Here is an 18,440-nt window from a genome sequence, read left to right on the forward strand (position 1 = left end):
TTGCGATATAATGGTGTTTCTAGCTGAAAAAGTATTCGAAAAAGACAAAAAATAAATTGTCATTTTCGATCCTGTAGCAAAATCTTGTAAAAAAAAAACAGAACTATTTTTAACCAATTTGCCAGTTTCTTTTACCAGATTACGATTTGTATGGCAAAATCTCGCGAAAAAACGCAGTTTTCAGCTTAAAAATGTGCTTGAACTTTTGGCATAATTCTGTGTTTTTTTTGCTTGTTTTTAACCAATTTTGCGAAATAATTGCGTTTATAGCTGAAAAAATATGCTAAAACTCTTAACAAATGCAAAATTAATGTAATTTTCAAATTACTTTGTTGATTTTTCGGTACGTTTTAGCGAAATCTTGCAAAAAAACCTTAGATTGAGGTACAAAAACGTGCTTAAAACATTCTCGGCTTATTTTTGTCTTATTTTGCTCAAAAATACAAAATAACATCAATTTTGCAAAATAAATGAGACTCTGGTTCAAAAACGAAGTAAGTAGAGAGAAACAAGCTAACAATAATATCAATTTCGATTTAGTTTTGTAATTTTTTTTGTCTGTTTTAACGAAATTTTTAGAATTTCCTTTGTTTTTATCTCAAAAACGCTTGAAAAACGCCGTTTTTGGTCGAATTTGTTAAGTTTATGGATTATTTTTAAAAATTTTGGGATATAATCGTATTTCTAGCTGGAAAAGTGTTCGAAAGAGACAAAAATAAATTGGCATTTTCGATCCTGTAGTAAAATCTTACAAAAAAAAAGAAATAACTATTTTGAACCAATTTGGTGGTTTTTGGACTTTTTTGAAAAAACTTGACGAAATAATCAAGTTTCTGGTTAAACACGTGAAAAATGCTAGAAAAACAGGTTTTTTTTCATTTCCAAAAAATCACCAGATATTAGAATTTTTACAACAGTTTTCACCAAAGTCTAATATGAAAATCACCAGATCGGTGAAATTTCATCACACCTGGCAACACTCATAGTTTCCAAGAAAAATGCATTTATATTCTTGAAAATTTGAATTTTTGACTTTTTCACCATTTACCCGGCGACTAAACGTTTGCAAAAAAATCGGCTAAATCATGCATTAGAATTGAACTGTTTTAAATTCACATAAATAAAACATGGAATCAGCATCGATAATTGCTTTCTATACAGGCTGCGCCAGAACTTGTGTCCCAGAGGAGAATGTAAACTAAATTCCAGGAATATGGATTAAAAAAATTCTACTTTTTTAAATAAAACACCCTATATTTACCTGCATTTTTGGTTGCTTAACATTTAGTGGTTAATTTTACTTACTTTTTGAGTTTTTGAATTTTTTCATAAAAATTGATTACACAAGAACTAAAAAAATAAGATTATCCTTACTGTAAAGAAGAAGATTTAATTTTTAGGGTTATCGCTTTGCGCTAGAACTCTCGCCTCAGAGAAAGGTAAGATACCAGGAACATGGAAAAAATGTTAAAAAAAGTCTATCTGTAAAAATTTCGACGTTATGAGAGTTTAAATTTTGCACTTTGACTCCTAAATTGAACTCTGTTTAATGTTATTTGTGGCTTTTATTGACAAAATTTTTGTATCTTTACTAAATAATTATAAAAAAACAAACAAGATAATCAGTATTATAAAAAATGTCAAATGTCAAAATTTTTTAACAGAGAAAATTTTTTAAACATTTTTTCCATGTTCTTTACTTGAATTTGACAACTAAAATTCTCTCATAGAGACTCAGAAAAAAATCATTTTTTGAGGCGCCATTGTGACACAATTGTTCTATAAAAATTTAAAATATTGCTCTTATTACTAGAAAGAAATTCTCAAACCAAAGCGAAGCAAAAAGTGTTAGTTTTTAGGGTTTTCGGATTTGCTGGGAGATCAGTGTCGGGCTTAAATAAAAATCGCTTGTATTGCTGTTTTTTATTTCTTTTACTTACATTGCAAATATGAGTAAGAACATGAATCTAACAATCTAATAATCTATAATACTAACATAATATGACAAACAACATCTACTCTGAATCTAGAATGGCAAAATAATTAACATACGAACAAAACTAGTTTGCGATTGAGCTAAGTTTAGATATTGTGTGTTAAGATAAAGGTTCACGTGTTGTATTTGGCAAAAAGAGGCAAAGAAGGCCCCCTCCTATCAATAATGCTGCTACAATAAATGTTGGTGCGGGACAATACTTATCTAGTAAGTTAGCAATAACTAAATTACCAATTATACCACCAAGTCGTGCTGCTACCATTGAAACAGCCACACCGGTTGCCCTGAGATTCGTCGGGAATATTTCAGTTATAAGACAATCCAAGGCTGCATTACCGCAAGATATCACACTGCTGAATACAGCTGAGACGACCAAATTGTGAAGTTTGTTGTAAACGAAATACATTGATGCTGCACAAAGACCGGAGGTCACTGTGCTAAATACTGGAAAAATGACAAGTTAGTCTGGGTCTTGGAAACGGCGACAGATCACCTAGGAAAAATTTACGACCGAGAAGATCCATAAACAGCACTGCTATTATATTGCTTGGGATTGCTGACGCAACCGTTATCAATGATTCTAAAAAGACCGAACTTCCAATTTCGTCCGAACAAATACTTCCGTCTTGTTGACTCCCATGTTCGGTGACGAAAGAAGTGACCTCGCAGACGGAAGCGCTTTGGTTCGGGTGTTTCACAGCGAATTCGTCAAAACGGTTGAAAAGTTCAGGGAACCACATCATCAAACCGTAATAACTAATAAAACAAATCATGAAATTCGAAACGGAAACCCCCAATACTTACCCAATGTGGAACGTGAAGTTGATGGTGATGGAAATGACAGTGAATTTGAGTATAGGTGTAACAAAAAGTAGCTTGCTATTTTCTATAATATCACTTATCATATTTTTGTATTTCCCCTTGAGGGGTGTTTTGGTGTCGATGAGTTGTTGTTCAAACGCTTCATCAAGTATAAGTTGTTTGACAGGATAGTCCTCCTTTTCTCGTCCTGTATTTGTGGAATAGATGTGTTTGAAAATGACGATAGCTTCTTCACATCTCCCCCTCGAAAGCAAAAATTTGGGACTTTCGGGTAAAAAGAAGAGTAAGATTGCAACAATGAGTGATGGTATTGCACAAATCAGGAGAAAAATCCGCCAGGAGTTGTAGGTAAAGCTTTCGTAGTAAAAGCCAATACCTGTTGGTATAACAAGCCAGGCTAGGCCTGCTACAAATAAGTTGCCCAAAGTCCAGAAAGCCGCCATGAAGGACAACATGGAGCCCCTTTTGGACTTGGGTTGGAATTCTGCAAAGTACGACCAGATGACTGGTCCGCTGCCCCCTAATCTGTAAAGTTTTGGGGGTGGTTTTAAGAAGGTTGAAAGTGGATACTTACGCCGCCCCATTTAGAAATCGGAATAGCATGAACAGCTCATAGTTCTGGCTGAAACTCGACGCCACGATACAAAGAGCGTTCATGAAAGAGATCGCGATGAGCACCTTTTTACGGCCTAACGCGTCGGCCACCGAGCCCCAGACGTAGGCCCCTGCCATCATCCCGATGAAGATGATGGAGTTGAGCCAACCCTTGCTCTGGGTGCTCAGGTTTAAGTCGCATTGCGCTGACGGGAGGATGAAGGACATCGAGATGACGTCCATCTCCTCGGAGGTGCTCACGAAGCCGCATACTGCTAATAGAATGTAGTGAAATTTTCCATATCCGGTTAGTTCGATGGCTCGTTCGAAGTCAGCTTTGTCGGATGGTCCTTTCTCGACATCCACTGGGATTTTGTTGAGGTCTTTGAGGGTCGCGAGGTTTGCAAGCTCAAGATCTTTGGATCCGCAGCCGTTTACAACGCGCTCGTCCTTTACATCACAATCTTGCTTGTTTTTTGAAGGAGGTTCACTTTCTACCATTCTATGCTGTCGGGGGAGTTAGAAGGTTTCGGCGGCGGGCGAACGAAGGCGGAGACGGCCGGGGGCGGCTACTACTGGGGGCAGCGGACGAAAAACTCAACGAAAGCTCTGGAACAAACGCATTTTCTAATACTCAATCTTATTACATTTAACGACATCGAAGTTGTTATTTTTAGTTTGTTATACAGGGTGTTTCAAACGCGCCCCAGAGATAAATGTCATGTAAGGTAAGATGCTAGGAACATAGAAATTCTATCTATAAAAATTTCGAAATTATGGGAGTATATTTTTTTTTTCCTACAGAGGCTATTTGGAAACAAGGCAGCTGTATCCTAAATTGTAATTCTGTTTAATGTTATTTGTGGCTTTTGTTGGCAGAATTTTTGTACCTTCATTAAATATTTATAAAAAAACATATACAAGATCAGTAACATTGAATAGATATAAAAAAGTCAAATATCAAAATCTTTTGACAGAATTTTTTAAACATGTTTGACAGTATTGACAGACAAATTATAACTTTGTGGATTTCAAATGTTCACTATCCAAACATCAGAGTTGACCAAACCTGACAATTCAGTTACAGTGAAAAAAAAAAAAAATAAGAACACATTTAGAGGGTTGACTTTTAGCGGAAATTGAAGAAAAACTGCAGATGAATCATAAATTCGTCCAAAAAAAATTAAAAACTTGTGGATGTATAGTAGCACAGGTAAAAAAATTATAAAATATAACGTATTGAATTATCATGACCCCTGCGCACGGATAGAAAGAAAAATTGACTGATATCAAACGATTGTATAAAAATCGGCAAATTGTATCGACTAATGTCATAAAAAATTGCATTAAATTAAGAAAAATTACTTTATAAAATTCATAAAAACTACTTGGTAATTTTGTTGTCAGGTTGGTTCTGCAAAGAGCACCAAAATTCTTGGACTAAAATACGGATGCTTAGTTTAAGTTGGACAAAAATACGTTGGATAAAATTACGTTTTGCTGTTTTGGACATTTTTACAGTGAAAAAAGTAGGATTTACTTTGAACAAAATTGAGTTCTCCCTTAAACATTTTTCTATGGTCCTGGTATCTTATCTTATTTGAAATTTTTCTCTGGGGCGCGAGTTTTGAAACACCCTGTATAGACTCTTTGGTTTCTAAAAGTAACGCTTTTAAATTTTTGAAAAATTTCATTTTGGGATTTTTTACTATTTAACCCAATTATTAAATTTATTACAAAATACATATTGCGAAATATTAAAAAAAATAGCAAAAACAGGGACATAAAAAAATCATAAAACGGTAAAAATTTTTGATCCACTAGTAATGTAAACTTTGGTATAAAGTCCTCAAAAAGTTCAAACTTTGTTTATATTGCATTTTTTGAAAATTTCTCCAACGCCAAAGTGAAGATCTCAGAAATTGTAAACATCCGGATAAGGCAAGTTTAGTTATTTCGATTTTTTTTGAGCTCCTTGCCTGTTAAAATATTTGCACATACTTTAAAATCACCCAGTATATGTGTAAGATGGTTTGGTTTTAAGTCGAAATCTCAAAAAAAGCTCAATGTTTATTAGACGTGTTACATTTTTTTTCCATTTTGTTCACCTCTATAAAAAATCCGGAGATGATTTAACATTTTTTGACAATTGTAGTGCCCTATTATTAGTACTTTTTGTCAAATTTTACGCCCTAGGTAAGCTTTTTATTTGTGTTTCGCTTTATTTTCATAACAACATACCGACCACGAAATATTAGGTATCAACTTTTTGAAACCTTGTTTGATATTTTTTTAGATATAGACCATAAACATGAATACATGATTAATATTTATTTTATTTCACATTTTCTTACTTACCTACATAGCTAATTCTGTGTATTAAATTCACATTCTTTCGAAAGACTTTTTCAAAATCGTTAAATAAGTTCCATTTTTTTTCCAATATGACAATAACAGTCTGTTTTTACACCATTCAGCGTTGATAACTAATAGAAATATCACAATAATGACTAAACAGAAAACGGCATTGACATATTTTTTCTACACTTGAACACAACCCCAACAACATTTCATTTTGACTTATCTTTAAAAAAAAGAAAAACATGAAATATTATAAATAGGTGAGCATAATTTCTTCACCTTTGTTGAAATAAATAGTTAACAGAAATGATAACATAAAACTTATTAATTATGCGACAATTTTGGCGTACTATCCACTACATCACTCGAAATTATGTTCAAGTATAAAGAGTGTTTAAAAAATTAGTTACAACACAAACTTGTTTTTTTCACTTTAAGCTAATCTTTTGTTGGTTGATTTTGCTTAACTTTTGATATATTTTGATTTTTCCGATCAAAATACGCTCTTTTAACAAATTTATTAAACTAAATTCAGAATCTTCGCAATTTAATTAAATGGAACACCTACTTTTTTGTTTTATATGTAATGCGCTAAAATTATTATTCACTGAAGAATGAATATATTCTTCTTTAAAGTAACAATTTAATTTTTCTAGTTTTTGTGTAATTAATTTTTGACAAAAAAATAAAATTATTTCAAAACTAAGTCAAATCAACCACTAAAATTTAGGTAAATATAGGGTGTTTTATTAAAAAAGTTGCTGTTGTAATATCATTTCTTGACTTTCTGATGACTGAAAATTATTTCAATGAGGTTTGCATGTATACACATTGTTAAATATTTTTCCTACGACCATATACGAAACTAGATCATAACGCACAATTACATATGCGCGAAAATTGGCAATATCGTACGAGGTCAAAAACCTGTGCGATTTGTTTTCGCACTGTGTGTTAGAAATCTAACGCACAATTCACACTCGAATGTTTTGTATTTTTTCATTTAACGTATTTTTTTGTATCCATTATAAAAAATAAATCGTTATGAAAAAAAAATGTTCGTAAGAAAAAAATATTTATGGTCGTAGGAAAAATAGTGTACAAAACTTGCAGGAAAGTGTCTAAGGCACTCGCGGTATTGCCTGCACTCGGCTAACGCCTCGTGCGCAACTTTTCCGCTTGTGCGTTATTTATCACTTTCCGTGCTCGTTATGTAATATACTATTTCATATTTGAAGATAAAATTTTGTTAATGAATTTGTATGAGTTTGCATAGTTTTTCTGGAAAATCAAGGACCGATGATTTTCAAATTAAATTCCATGGAATGAAAATTTGCGAAAAACCCCCGACTAAAAATTTTTCAGCCATGTTGTGGACCAAATTTTTGACCAGACGACTTTTTGTGTCGAATCCTCTCAAGTTGTTTGTGTTGTGCAAGTGTCATCAAAATAATTTACTCCAATTAAGAGAGCAATTTGAGATTATTGCGAGTGTGATGCCGCAACGACACTAAACAATGTTCAGTTTAAGGAGTTTAATAAGTAGGTAGGTGTCACATTAATGATTTATGTAATGATTTTCAGGGAGTGAAAGATTTCGCGGTCAATGCAACGATCTTGAAATCATAATAAAACCTATATGGGTTTAAATTGGAGGTGATCTAGAGAAAAACAATTTCGATTTGTGGTCATTTTACGTATATGGATGTGACCTTTGTCTAGACCTCGGCACTTTTTCAAAATTTTCGATACGATTTCCCCTTGGGTTTTATTAAATTAGCACAAAGGCTAAAACGAGATTTCTCTAAATACTACCGGTGCCATCTTGTGACCATGGAACAAACACTTCAACATTCTAAATCCCAGTTGACCCATATTTTAAATTAAACACCATATCAACCGTAAAAATGATCGATTAATTGAAATTTACAACTTTTTCTGAATTAGTGTTGATATTTATTAAGACGTTTGCTTAATTGTTTTAATGAATTGATAAACAGAATAATAAAGATTAATTGATGTAATTAGTTTTTAGTTTTCCAACAACGGCAAAAATATCGTACATGGAAAATTGTGACCCCACACAACCCTGATTGTTTACACAGAAATAAAAACAAAAATTAAATATTTTGTTTTATAATAAAACAAGTTCAAACAACTTAGACAAAATGTGACGTCACGAAAAAAGTAGTTTGTTCTCGTATTGACGGGTAGGTCATCGAGTATGATAATAGATATTATATTTATATGATAAAAATTCTTATTCACGATTTCATGTTTACACTTATGTATTGTTCATTTTATCAGTATATAATCATCGAATTAACTACGCAGTATCCACGCATAAGTAAAAAAAAATCTTCTTCAAGGGTTAACAAGAGAAAGCCTTCAAAAGACATCACTATTGACTCTACTTGTTATCTCATAAGCAATGAAAGTGATAATTGTACGACGACCTGAGAATTCCCAAAATGCGTTTTTGGTGTTTTTTTTTTTTTTGAAAAATATTGCGTCCACGGTTAGAATTTTTTACTTACACGAGGGTGGATTTCGTCAGTAAAATGTTGTATTTTTAACTGAGGGCCACTTTTTCGCGGAACACTTCACACACATTTCCAAAATCGGTGAAAATTTGGTCGAATTTCGCACGTTTGTCTTCGGGTTCAGAAGCACCGATTGCAGGTGGTTTGCTCCTTCGTTTCGATTTAAAACTGGTGTGAGAATGTGGAAATCATTCACTTAAACTATACTTGTGTTTATATAAATATTTCAAAGTGACGGTGTTTGCCGAACACAATCATAATCATCGGTAAATTGTGATAATTTCAAAAGTTCTTTCTCTACTGATTCATTTTTCTATCAAGAAGTTTTCGACCGAAGAGACTGATATGGGAAAATAAACAGCATTAGCCTCTGTTGACAGAAATGCTGATAATTCTAATTAACTACATTTATAAATTATAAACAGATTCTCTCACAATGTAAGACAATAAAACTCAGTTTTCGGATCCGCGTAAATTCCGCCAAATTCTGCAAAATTGTTAGTGACTCACTTTTTGTAAAATTCCACGAAATTTGAATCGAAAATGTAATTGTTATCAGTCAAGTTGTCTTGTAATTAGCGAATTAAAATTAATTCTCCTTCTCCGAATTACGAATTGAAAAAATGACAATCATGCCAATTCAAGGGTTCGGGTTCTTCATTTAAGCAATCAATGATGTCATTTGGCTTATTATATCTGGATTAAACTTGAAATTTCAGCCAATACCATTCTAAAGCCTAAATCAAGTAATATTTTTTCGATGAGTTTCCATCAGTGTTATCAACTATTACACAAACTGATTATCATGCGAATGATCATATTTCATATTAGAATTATTTAAATCTGTGTCATTTTCCACCGAAAAATTTACGTAAATAGCACCAATTAGGAAACAATTCGCACGTAATTTCGCCTTTCTGGAACTCTAATTGAAAAATTGATTGACAAGCAAGTGTTAATTTTTCGGGCAAATAGTGTGTTAAAATTCAGGGTAAAAAAGGAAAAATACCTGAAGTACTCAGAGATGGATTTGGCACTCCTGCAGGGCTGCTAGCAACCTCCGCAGTTAAACTAAGTTGGTGAAAACAGCGGCAACTATATATATTAGTCCAGACCATCTCATTGTTAACTAAGTTGATCAAAAAGTAAACAAGTAAACATGTGATGTAATCTTTTACATATAAAACCGTACATCTTCCACCCGTTTGACACTAATGCCAGCACAAAACCGATCAATTGGCGATTTTTCCTCCGCAAAATGCCATTTTCCACAAATTACGTCAGCAGAAGACATTGTTTCATAATATTGCAAACAGAACTTAATTCGAAACGTCTATTTAAACAAATTTAATCCAGGGGTGCTTAGGGTGATTTCAACAGCGTTGAGACTTTTCGCGCTCGCGGGGCTTGCCCGTCTGGAGACAATTACAATTTGCAAATGAAATGTTTAAACAAATTATCTACTTGTACGCTTCATACGTTTCAAAGCCTAATTTATTTAATTTGGTTGTATTGAGGTAGATTGCAACAGTTCTGTCTCAATAATGAAAGTGTTTTTCTGTTGGTTTATTTAATTAAAAACTTTACTTGTCAAAAAACGTTTACATAAATCACTGAGACAGTGTGACTTAAGTATTCTTCCATCTGGTAGAGTAAATAATTGCGAAAACGTATTTATTATGCGAGCGCATAATCACAGAATGGTCCTGGATTTTTGACCAGTTGGAAGCAGATAATAAATTAAATTAACTGAGGAGTCGACATAACGACTTAATAGTTTTATGATTTTTTATTAAATTGGGTTGACTTACTTGGACATTCTAGGGGTGTTGGTCTTTTGAATTTTCTCGATTTTTTCAAACGTACAAGTGGTCAATTTTCCGTCACAAATTTCTCGGATTAAAAACCACGTACGTAGTGACTACAAACGGTCATTGTATAACAATGGTGAGTACATGATAAGTTTAAAATGGTTTATCCTATTTGGTTAACTACTCTCAACACAAGGTCTTTATAGCCCCTTTTCTTTGTAAAATATCATTAGCTACTTACTTCTGATGCTATACGTAGCTGTCAAATTGTTCAAATGGATGTGGAGGTAGGTAATAACAGCTTTAAAATTTCAAATCATTTATTTTATCATCACTTCTGTTGCTTCCGTTCCGCCATTTCTTCTCATGCGTGCATTTTCTGTTATTGTTTCATTCGAGTGAGAAAATTACTTAATAAATATGGAAATAAATTACAATTTACAGCTTACTGGTATTCAACATTTACACGCTTGTTATATGCTAATAGATGTTTATTTACTACAGAAAAATACTAACATATCAACACTTAATAACTTCCTATTCATCACAATTGTTAAGTATCTTCAAATTTTTATGTACAAAGATGACGCAGAATCCTGAAAATGAAACTTTTTTATTCTGAAACAATTCTAATTCATTTGACTTTCACAACTCTCAAGGCATACATCTTAAAGACTAAGGACAAGTCGGATTTTCAAAGACTCGCCTTCAGAATACCATAAATACTCAAACTCATCCCGTAATTATTATTTTTTCTGCTTTGAAAAGTTTGCTCTTACATATTTTTAATTAATTATCTACAATAAATAAGTCCTGTTTACTGAGTCTCGTGGCCTTTCAGTTTTTCTTAATTTTATCTCATGTTTGATTTAGACGTATTGTATTTGAAATCACAAAACCTGTTTGTTTAAGCAAAAGGGTTGTTTTGTGTGATAACGCGATTAAATAGAACGTTTAAATATTTATTTTGAATACTTACCGATTGTCTTACGAGTTGCCTAAACCCGGGTATGGTGCGCCCTCTGTTGCCAATAGTCGGAATGAGAGTCGGCCTTAAGTGACCCAGGAACAAGGTCCATGCACTTGAGAAGTCAATAGAATCAAATCAAATGATTGTTAAACAATTATGTTTAATCATTAATTTTATTACTTTACAAATTTACAGTTTATTGTTACTTAACAATAACAGAACTCCAGCTGATTGAGTTTGAGTTCGAGTTCAATTAAAGTAAGATTTATTTAAATTCCATTTGGGATGGAGTACTTTTAATAGTGTCGTGAAGTTTTTTAAAACTTTCCCTCACAACACTACTTTTAAGGTTCTACCAGAATCGGGAGAATTACATAAATCTATTGCATGCCAACAATCCAGTTAAATAATTTCTGGTGGGGAATGTGCTACATATACATATATTAAGAAATTATTTAAGGATTAAGTAACAATTCCCTAAAAGAAAAAATTGATCATAGTGTTCCCGTTGATAAAATTATGTAAACCTGAGTTCGCTTCATTACGTCCACATGTGGACGCAATGTAATGAACTTATCTATATAAATAATGTGAATTAAGTAAGAGAAAAATAATTAATAAATGAGATTAGACTGCATTAATTGATTATTTTTCATTGCGCACCAGTTTTCAGAATAAACGACGGAATTCCACCATCTAAGGGTATATTTTCATTATTTACACTTTGATTAAGTAGGTACATCCAGAATGAAATTATAAATCAATGACAGTGATAGAACCAAGTGACAAACAGCAGTATGAAATATTTACATTTACGAAAATAGTATGTATTGAAAATTAGATCTGTATACAATCACAAACGGTCTTACCTCTTAAAGTCGCCAAAAAATAAGTTTTTACTTGATAGAAGCTCTATATCTTAGGCTAGAATTTCCAAACAATGATCATTTGTAATTGCTGGAATCTAATCGGCCACTATCTTATTTACAGTTATTAGAAAATTAGAATCACAGTAGATTCCACACGTCGAAAAACGAAGAAAAGTTAAATCTACAAGCAAAAATAGTTCTATATTACATTAAAAATTAGACTACTGGTTCTATTCAACATGTTTTCGTTTTTAGCAAATCATTTGGAACAATAAATGGCCTCATTTAGTTTAAAACTTAATAGTTAACAATAAAATATACTAATCACTCACAACTTTCATTTTAGAAATTTAAAAGACAATTTAAATTCTTCTTTTAAGTATAATAAAACAGATCTAGAATGTGTTTTCTCCACATCTACTGTCCTCTTCAAAAATGCAAATATTACAGTAACAGGGTGCAACTTTATTTATCAAAATTCGTTCTGTTAATAGATCGAAATTCTTGATGTACTAAACTTTAGCTAATATCATAAGTACGGATTGACAGTGTTTTCCGTCTCAATGAGGTAACTAGGTATTTATTATAACTATAAATACTAGTCGATCTAATTCCAGAACGGAGGCATTGCATTATCTAACTATTCATTATAATCCCACCATTCTTTTTCATAACCTTCGTGGACATGTTCCAGAAGAACTTTCCTCCTACTGTCGCAATACCTGAAAAAGTACCAAATCGTAGTAACAACTCGTTACATCTCAATTTCCTTACCTGTATTTATCTTGGACTTTTTGCTTAATATCGGCGAGATTTTCAGACGTAATATCTCTCTCTAAATACTCCGATAACGTTTCAGTGGCACTCTCCAGGTCTTTTTGGTTATCTTCGAAGATCACAGATTGGTTATTTTTTTGTAAATAGTAAGCGAAAACGTAAGTATACATTAGCGTCTGTCGACATTGACACAAAATATCGACCGCTCTTTTAAGAAACTGTACTTCAATCCAGCTCATATTATGATGCTGCATCTCTTCCATCTTCTCCTTAACCGACGCATACAACTTATGTTCGAATTTTAGCGACGCCATATGGTTCATATATCTATTACAGTAAAATAAATATCTCTGCAACGCCGATCTCGACTTTTCTTGAGCATCTCTCGCCGCTTTCGCTTCATCCTCATCGTATCGATTACAATTATACCATGAAGTACCATGAGGCTCCCATGGTCCCAAACACACCCAACAGAAATCCGCCTTGCAGTTCTGGTTTTTGCAAACCATGTGGTTACAGCCGCCGTCTTTTTCGATCGTTACGTTACACTTTGGACACTCTTTGGTGTTAGCTGCTATCCAGTTACTAGTCTCCGAATCGTCGTCGCATTTCTTTATCCATTTTTTCAATAGGTGACACTTTACAGGATCGTGCCAGTTTTCACCGCAAGCAAAGCAAAACGTGTGGTTACATTTGCACGTCACACGGTGGGGCTCCACATACTGCACCTTTATTGCGTTGCTACAGTCTGGCGAGGGACACCATCTCAGCAAACGATTGCACTGTAACAAGGTTTTTTTTTTAATTTTGACCAAAAAGCAATTTCGTGATAACGACTAATACAAAGCACAATTTGTTGGCCATGACAATAAAAAACTGTTACAATAGTTACATTTTATCTAAAAAACCTACATAATCAACTAAAAAGTTGATATACATATCTACTATTTTTCGAAATTAAATGGTTGTTCAAATGTCTTCTATTCCTGGTGTAAGCACGTTAATATATTTAATTTGCTTAATTTGTTTGTAGTTCACGATTACAAAAACAAAAAAGTATTACCAATGATATACAGCGTGTTTTTTCATTTAAATATATCTTTTCTATTGATTTACAAATATTGTGACAACAAAAATGAAACTAGGTATACATTTAAACTGTAATAATAGCTTTTGTTTAAAAATATTTTGTCGTTTCATCTTCGTGCAGTGGCGTAGCAAGAGGGATTAACGAAAAAAAATCAAATTATAACGAGTAAAATATAATAATTAATTTATTTCATTTTTAAAGACATTTTCTCTTATTCCACAAAAATAGAGGAACATAAATACACATAATTTGATAAACATAGTTGCAAATGTCTGGTAATTATAAAAAAATTGAATTTTTGTAAAAAATATGCAGTGTATTTATATTAACTTAAAAATGTCTACTTCTTGAGAAATAGTGGAAAAACAAAAATGAAATTTGGTATAATTTAAAATAATGGTTAAAGAAAAATGATCTTCCCATTGTCACATAAATTTAGTGGCAGGTCATAAATAAAAATGATTTTTAAAGTTAAGATGGAAAATTGCGTTTAATTCAAAATTTAATTGGTATTTTTTTCTGATTTTGTAAATAATTATAAAAAAAAATGAATACTAAAAAATTATGAAATGTATCTTTCCAATGCCCAAGTAAGTGTACAAAATATCAACAATTTTATATAATTAGAAGTGGGAATTTCTTCCCCCCTCCCGGTATATTTGAACTAAAAAAAGCTTCAATTGAACATATTTTGACATTTGTTCTGGGGCGAAGTGAAAGATTAATCTAGTCTAGTCTAGTCAGGACTAATATAAATTAATTTTTTTTAATTTGTTTTTTATTAAATAATATTAAATAATAATAGTATAAATATAACTCAGTATGCAGTATGTCCCCGGATTGAGTTTACAAAAGGAAAAAAACATTTATGTTTGATTTTACGTCAAAACTTACTTAACCTGAAACGAGCAATCTGTAATAATTACAAATTTTAATTATCAAAATTTCATTATTCTGATTAAATAGGAAAAAAGTTCATTTTTCTCTTGACTTTGGACTAATTTTTCTCTCCTTTTTAAGTTACATCACAATGGTAATTTTATTTTTTGACAATATCATTTTTTCAATTAATTAATTAATTAATTGAATAATGATAGTTCTTGTTAAAAATGACTTTGTTTTTTATCTTAAAGCTGTTTTTTGGAGTTGCCATTTATTAAAATTACGTTTTTTACAAACATTTCTGTTATTTAACTTGCGGAAACTCATTTGTCAAAGTGACATCGTTGTCAAAAAAATAAAACCGCCAATGTGATGAGCTTTAAAATACAGATAAAAATAATTACAAGTCAAAAATCAAGACAAAAATGAACTCTTTTTTCAACTGAGTCAGAATAACGACGTTTTAATTACCGATTTGCTCGTTTCAGGTGAAGCAAAAAATGTTTTTCCTTCGCAGTTTTGGCGTAAAATCAAAGATAATTTTTTTGTCCTCTTGTAGACTCAAATAAATGAAATTCGGTATATATTTAAACAAAAATAATAGCTTGTTTGAAAATACTTTGATTTCTTATTCGAAAAGATTTACGAAAAAATTTTTCAAATTATAACAAGCACACATATACAAGGTGGGCAAAAAATATGAAACCAAGTGTTTTTCAGAAAATAATAATTAATCAAAATTAAAGTGCTATAAATAATGTGATCGTGTTTTGAGAATAAAATTGAAAAAAAAAACAAGTTTTTAAGTTATGCTATTTTTTCAACGTGGCAACTTAAAAATTCAATAAAATGTAGATGTAATCCTTACATCAAAATTAAAAATTTTGTAAAACTCAAAAACAAAAAATAAAAACCTTATTTTTGAGAAACGTTCACATTTTTATAGTCCTTTATCATTCATCAAATTAATTTTTTCAAAAAATAAATAGTTTAAGCAAAAACATTTGGTCCCATACATCTTGTTCACCTGGTATAATTTATTTCAATTTTAGTAAGACTTTTATTACTTCTCAAAAATGTGTTAACATTTGGTATAGCTGTAATTGTCTAACAATTTTAGACTATTATGAATGATATATAGAGTGTTTTTAACTTAAAAACACCTTTTTATAGCCGCAGAAACAGTGGAAAAGCAAAATGAAATTTGATATAAATTTTAATTAATATAAATATTTTGGCGTTTCCAATTCGTTTAACCGTAAGCTTAGTTCTTCACAAAAAATCTAGTCATGACATGATAAAAATATTCTAATTAATACATTTAATTTTTTTCTATTACTTCACAAATAATGAAGTAACATGTACTCACGTACTCATAGAACAACAAAAATGAGATTTAGTGTTATTTTAGACCGACAAATAATTTTTAATTACAAATATCTTTTATTTCTAAATCTATTTTCGTATTTACGTCTCTTTGGTTACATTTACGTCAACGAATCTTAGACGTTTGTGTGTAAAATGAGTCAAAAAGTGTTACATAAATGTGGAAAACTTTTTATTTCCTAGTTAAGAGTAAATTTATTGTGTGACATTAAACTAAACAATGGAAAAATATAAAAAATGGTTAGTGTTGCAAAACAATTGATCCACAAAAATAAAATATTGCAACAATATTTTCTGTGTTTACATCACGGTGCCTGCTTTGTTTTTTCACAATCTTAAACTTGTTTTGTTTCAGCTAGCGCCATCTAGCGGGTATGTTATCGCATATGTGAGCGCCTCTAAACAATTTTTTCATTTTTGATACTTACCTCAACAAAGCTATTAGTAATTAAATGTTGATATTTTAATTTAACTTTAGAATCCTTCACTAATTTCATAACAGTTGCATCATCAACAAGGATGTCACAGCCGTACGCTGCACAAGCAATTGTTTGGCCTACTCCTTCCTCCATTATTTTCGTGGTTAAGTACTCACACCAGCAGTGAGTACAAAATTTGTGTTCACATTCGAGTCCAGTCATGTGCTGGAATTGGTAATTAAAATGGGAAAATTTTCGATTTGCAACTTACAGAAGAAGGAAGTGTCATGAAACAAATTTCGCATTCCTCTGTCCCATTGCCAGTCTTTTTCGGTGGCTGTTGGGGGAGATTGGGGTTAAATGAGTTATTGTGGATTGTATTGCACTACCTTGACTTTGTTGCTGTATTTATTGAACGGATTGATGACTCTCGCCTCCGAGAAGAGTTTGTCTTGGTCCCCATCGTAGAACCGTTCCATTAGTTTCTCCTTGTCCCACCTGAAGTGGTTGAGGAGGATCCGTGTTGTGGTTGTGGAGATCTGGAATTAAGGTTATAAATGACTTGCATGGTGAATCCAACAACGAAATCACCTCCACAACTGAGTTAACTTCCTTGATTGAATCAACCATGTGTTGGACGATCTCTTCGGTTGATAAAACCTCGTAAGGGTAGTCGTCGACGTCCGTCTGCTTTTCCCTGTGTCCTGTAACTTCAACTTCCATTGCAAAATCAACATCATCACCGCTGGACTCGTTCCCCGAATCAACATTGTCATAAGTGTCCTCTTCTGAATCCATAACAACAGACTATGGAAAACTGACCACTACCACTTTTCGCCTTTCTTATTTATATTCTCCGAGGGTTAAAACAACGGATTTTTCACTAAATTACATTCACACACATAATGAACGCATTACCAATGGAGATTCACTGAAATTGGAAGGAATAAACTCAGCAATTGACGTTAGTGACACTTCATCGTCTGTCAAATTTATCATTGAGAGAAGTGTTAACAGATGGCGCACTACAAACAAAGGCGACATGACCTTGACTTATTGCTAATCCTTCACCTCATATTTTCATTTTCATGAGAGCATTTTATGATTTTATTGCAATTTATTAAAACAAAATAATTTTTTGCTCATTGGATTATTAGTATTATTATTACTAACGGAAACTGTCGAAAAAAACACATCAGCCTGTATCGACTGTCCGATAATACATTTAACAAAAAAAAACGATGCAACAAAAAATATTTTTTTAAAACAAAAACAGGTTTTAATTTCACACTAGAAACATTTTTCTCGTAGAAAAACTGTTTTAATGCAAACTTAAAAATAGACTAATCTGCATAACAGGTATTTCAAAGTAACATTTCATAATAAAACGATACCTTTACACACGAAGATTTTTCTTCTTACTGAAGTAAATTTAAAAAAATATGAAGGCCACATTTTTATTTATTCAATTTTTTTAATTCAAAAATTTTGTAATTTTTTTTTTTAATTTTTTTGCTTCAAATAAGTTTGAATAGAAAATAATAATAATAAATAGATCATCCTGTCAGGCCCGTAGCTAGAAACAATTTTTAGATGCAGGGCGCCCAAAATTTTTATTGGGGCTAGAACAGTTCTGCCGTTTTGTATAGTACACGTATATTTTTTTACTATAACCATAGATGAAATATTATCTATAACTGATGTTACTGAAAGATTCCAAATTTCAATATAGAAAAACAAAAGGAGCACATACAGGGTGTGTCAGAACTCGCGCCCCAGAGAAAAATTTGAAGTAAGATACCAGGAACATGGAAAAAAATGTTTAAAAAATTCTATCTGTCGAAAAATTTTAACATTTGACATTTTTTATGTCTATTTAATGATACTGATGATCTTGTATATGTTTTTTTTTTTAATTAT

The 18,440-nt window shown here is 31.8% G+C and overlaps 2 protein-coding genes across 4 annotated transcripts; both read right to left on the minus strand.

Moving 5' to 3' along the window:
• Nucleotides 1–1,911: 1,911 nt before the first annotated feature.
• Nucleotides 1,912–10,240, minus strand: LOC123006636 (synaptic vesicle glycoprotein 2B-like). 3 transcript variants are annotated; one of them, XM_044401275.1, is made up of 5 exons: nt 10,128–10,240; nt 3,393–4,021; nt 2,801–3,343; nt 2,490–2,752; nt 1,912–2,440 (listed from the first exon to the last, which is right to left on the minus strand). In XM_044401275.1, exons 2-5 carry the CDS (start codon nt 3,911–3,913, stop codon nt 2,097–2,099), a joined length of 1,671 nt encoding a protein of 556 aa, XP_044257210.1. In that variant the 5' UTR covers nt 3,914–4,021; nt 10,128–10,240; the 3' UTR covers nt 1,912–2,096. The 3 variants fall into 3 exon arrangements, with proteins under 3 accessions (XP_044257210.1, XP_044257208.1, XP_044257209.1); XM_044401273.1 differs by lacking the exon at nt 10,128–10,240 and adding an exon at nt 9,326–9,463; XM_044401274.1 differs by lacking the exon at nt 10,128–10,240 and adding an exon at nt 8,311–8,561.
• A 1,011-nt stretch (nt 10,241–11,251) lies between these two features.
• Nucleotides 11,252–17,508, minus strand: LOC123006645 (E3 ubiquitin-protein ligase ariadne-1-like). Its single transcript, XM_044401282.1, has 6 exons — nt 17,112–17,508; nt 16,910–17,059; nt 16,792–16,857; nt 16,530–16,745; nt 12,741–13,525; nt 11,252–12,688 (listed from the first exon to the last, which is right to left on the minus strand). Exons 1-6 carry the CDS (start codon nt 17,316–17,318, stop codon nt 12,607–12,609), a joined length of 1,506 nt encoding a protein of 501 aa, XP_044257217.1. The 5' UTR covers nt 17,319–17,508; the 3' UTR covers nt 11,252–12,606.
• Nucleotides 17,509–18,440: the final 932 nt, after the last annotated feature.

This window comes from Tribolium madens, unplaced genomic scaffold, assembly GCF_015345945.1.
Source record: "Tribolium madens isolate multiple individuals breed KSU strain unplaced genomic scaffold, Tmad_KSU_1.1 Scaffold_2;HRSCAF=44;Tcas5.2_LGX, whole genome shotgun sequence".
Classification (NCBI taxonomy): domain Eukaryota; kingdom Metazoa; phylum Arthropoda; class Insecta; order Coleoptera; family Tenebrionidae; genus Tribolium; species Tribolium madens.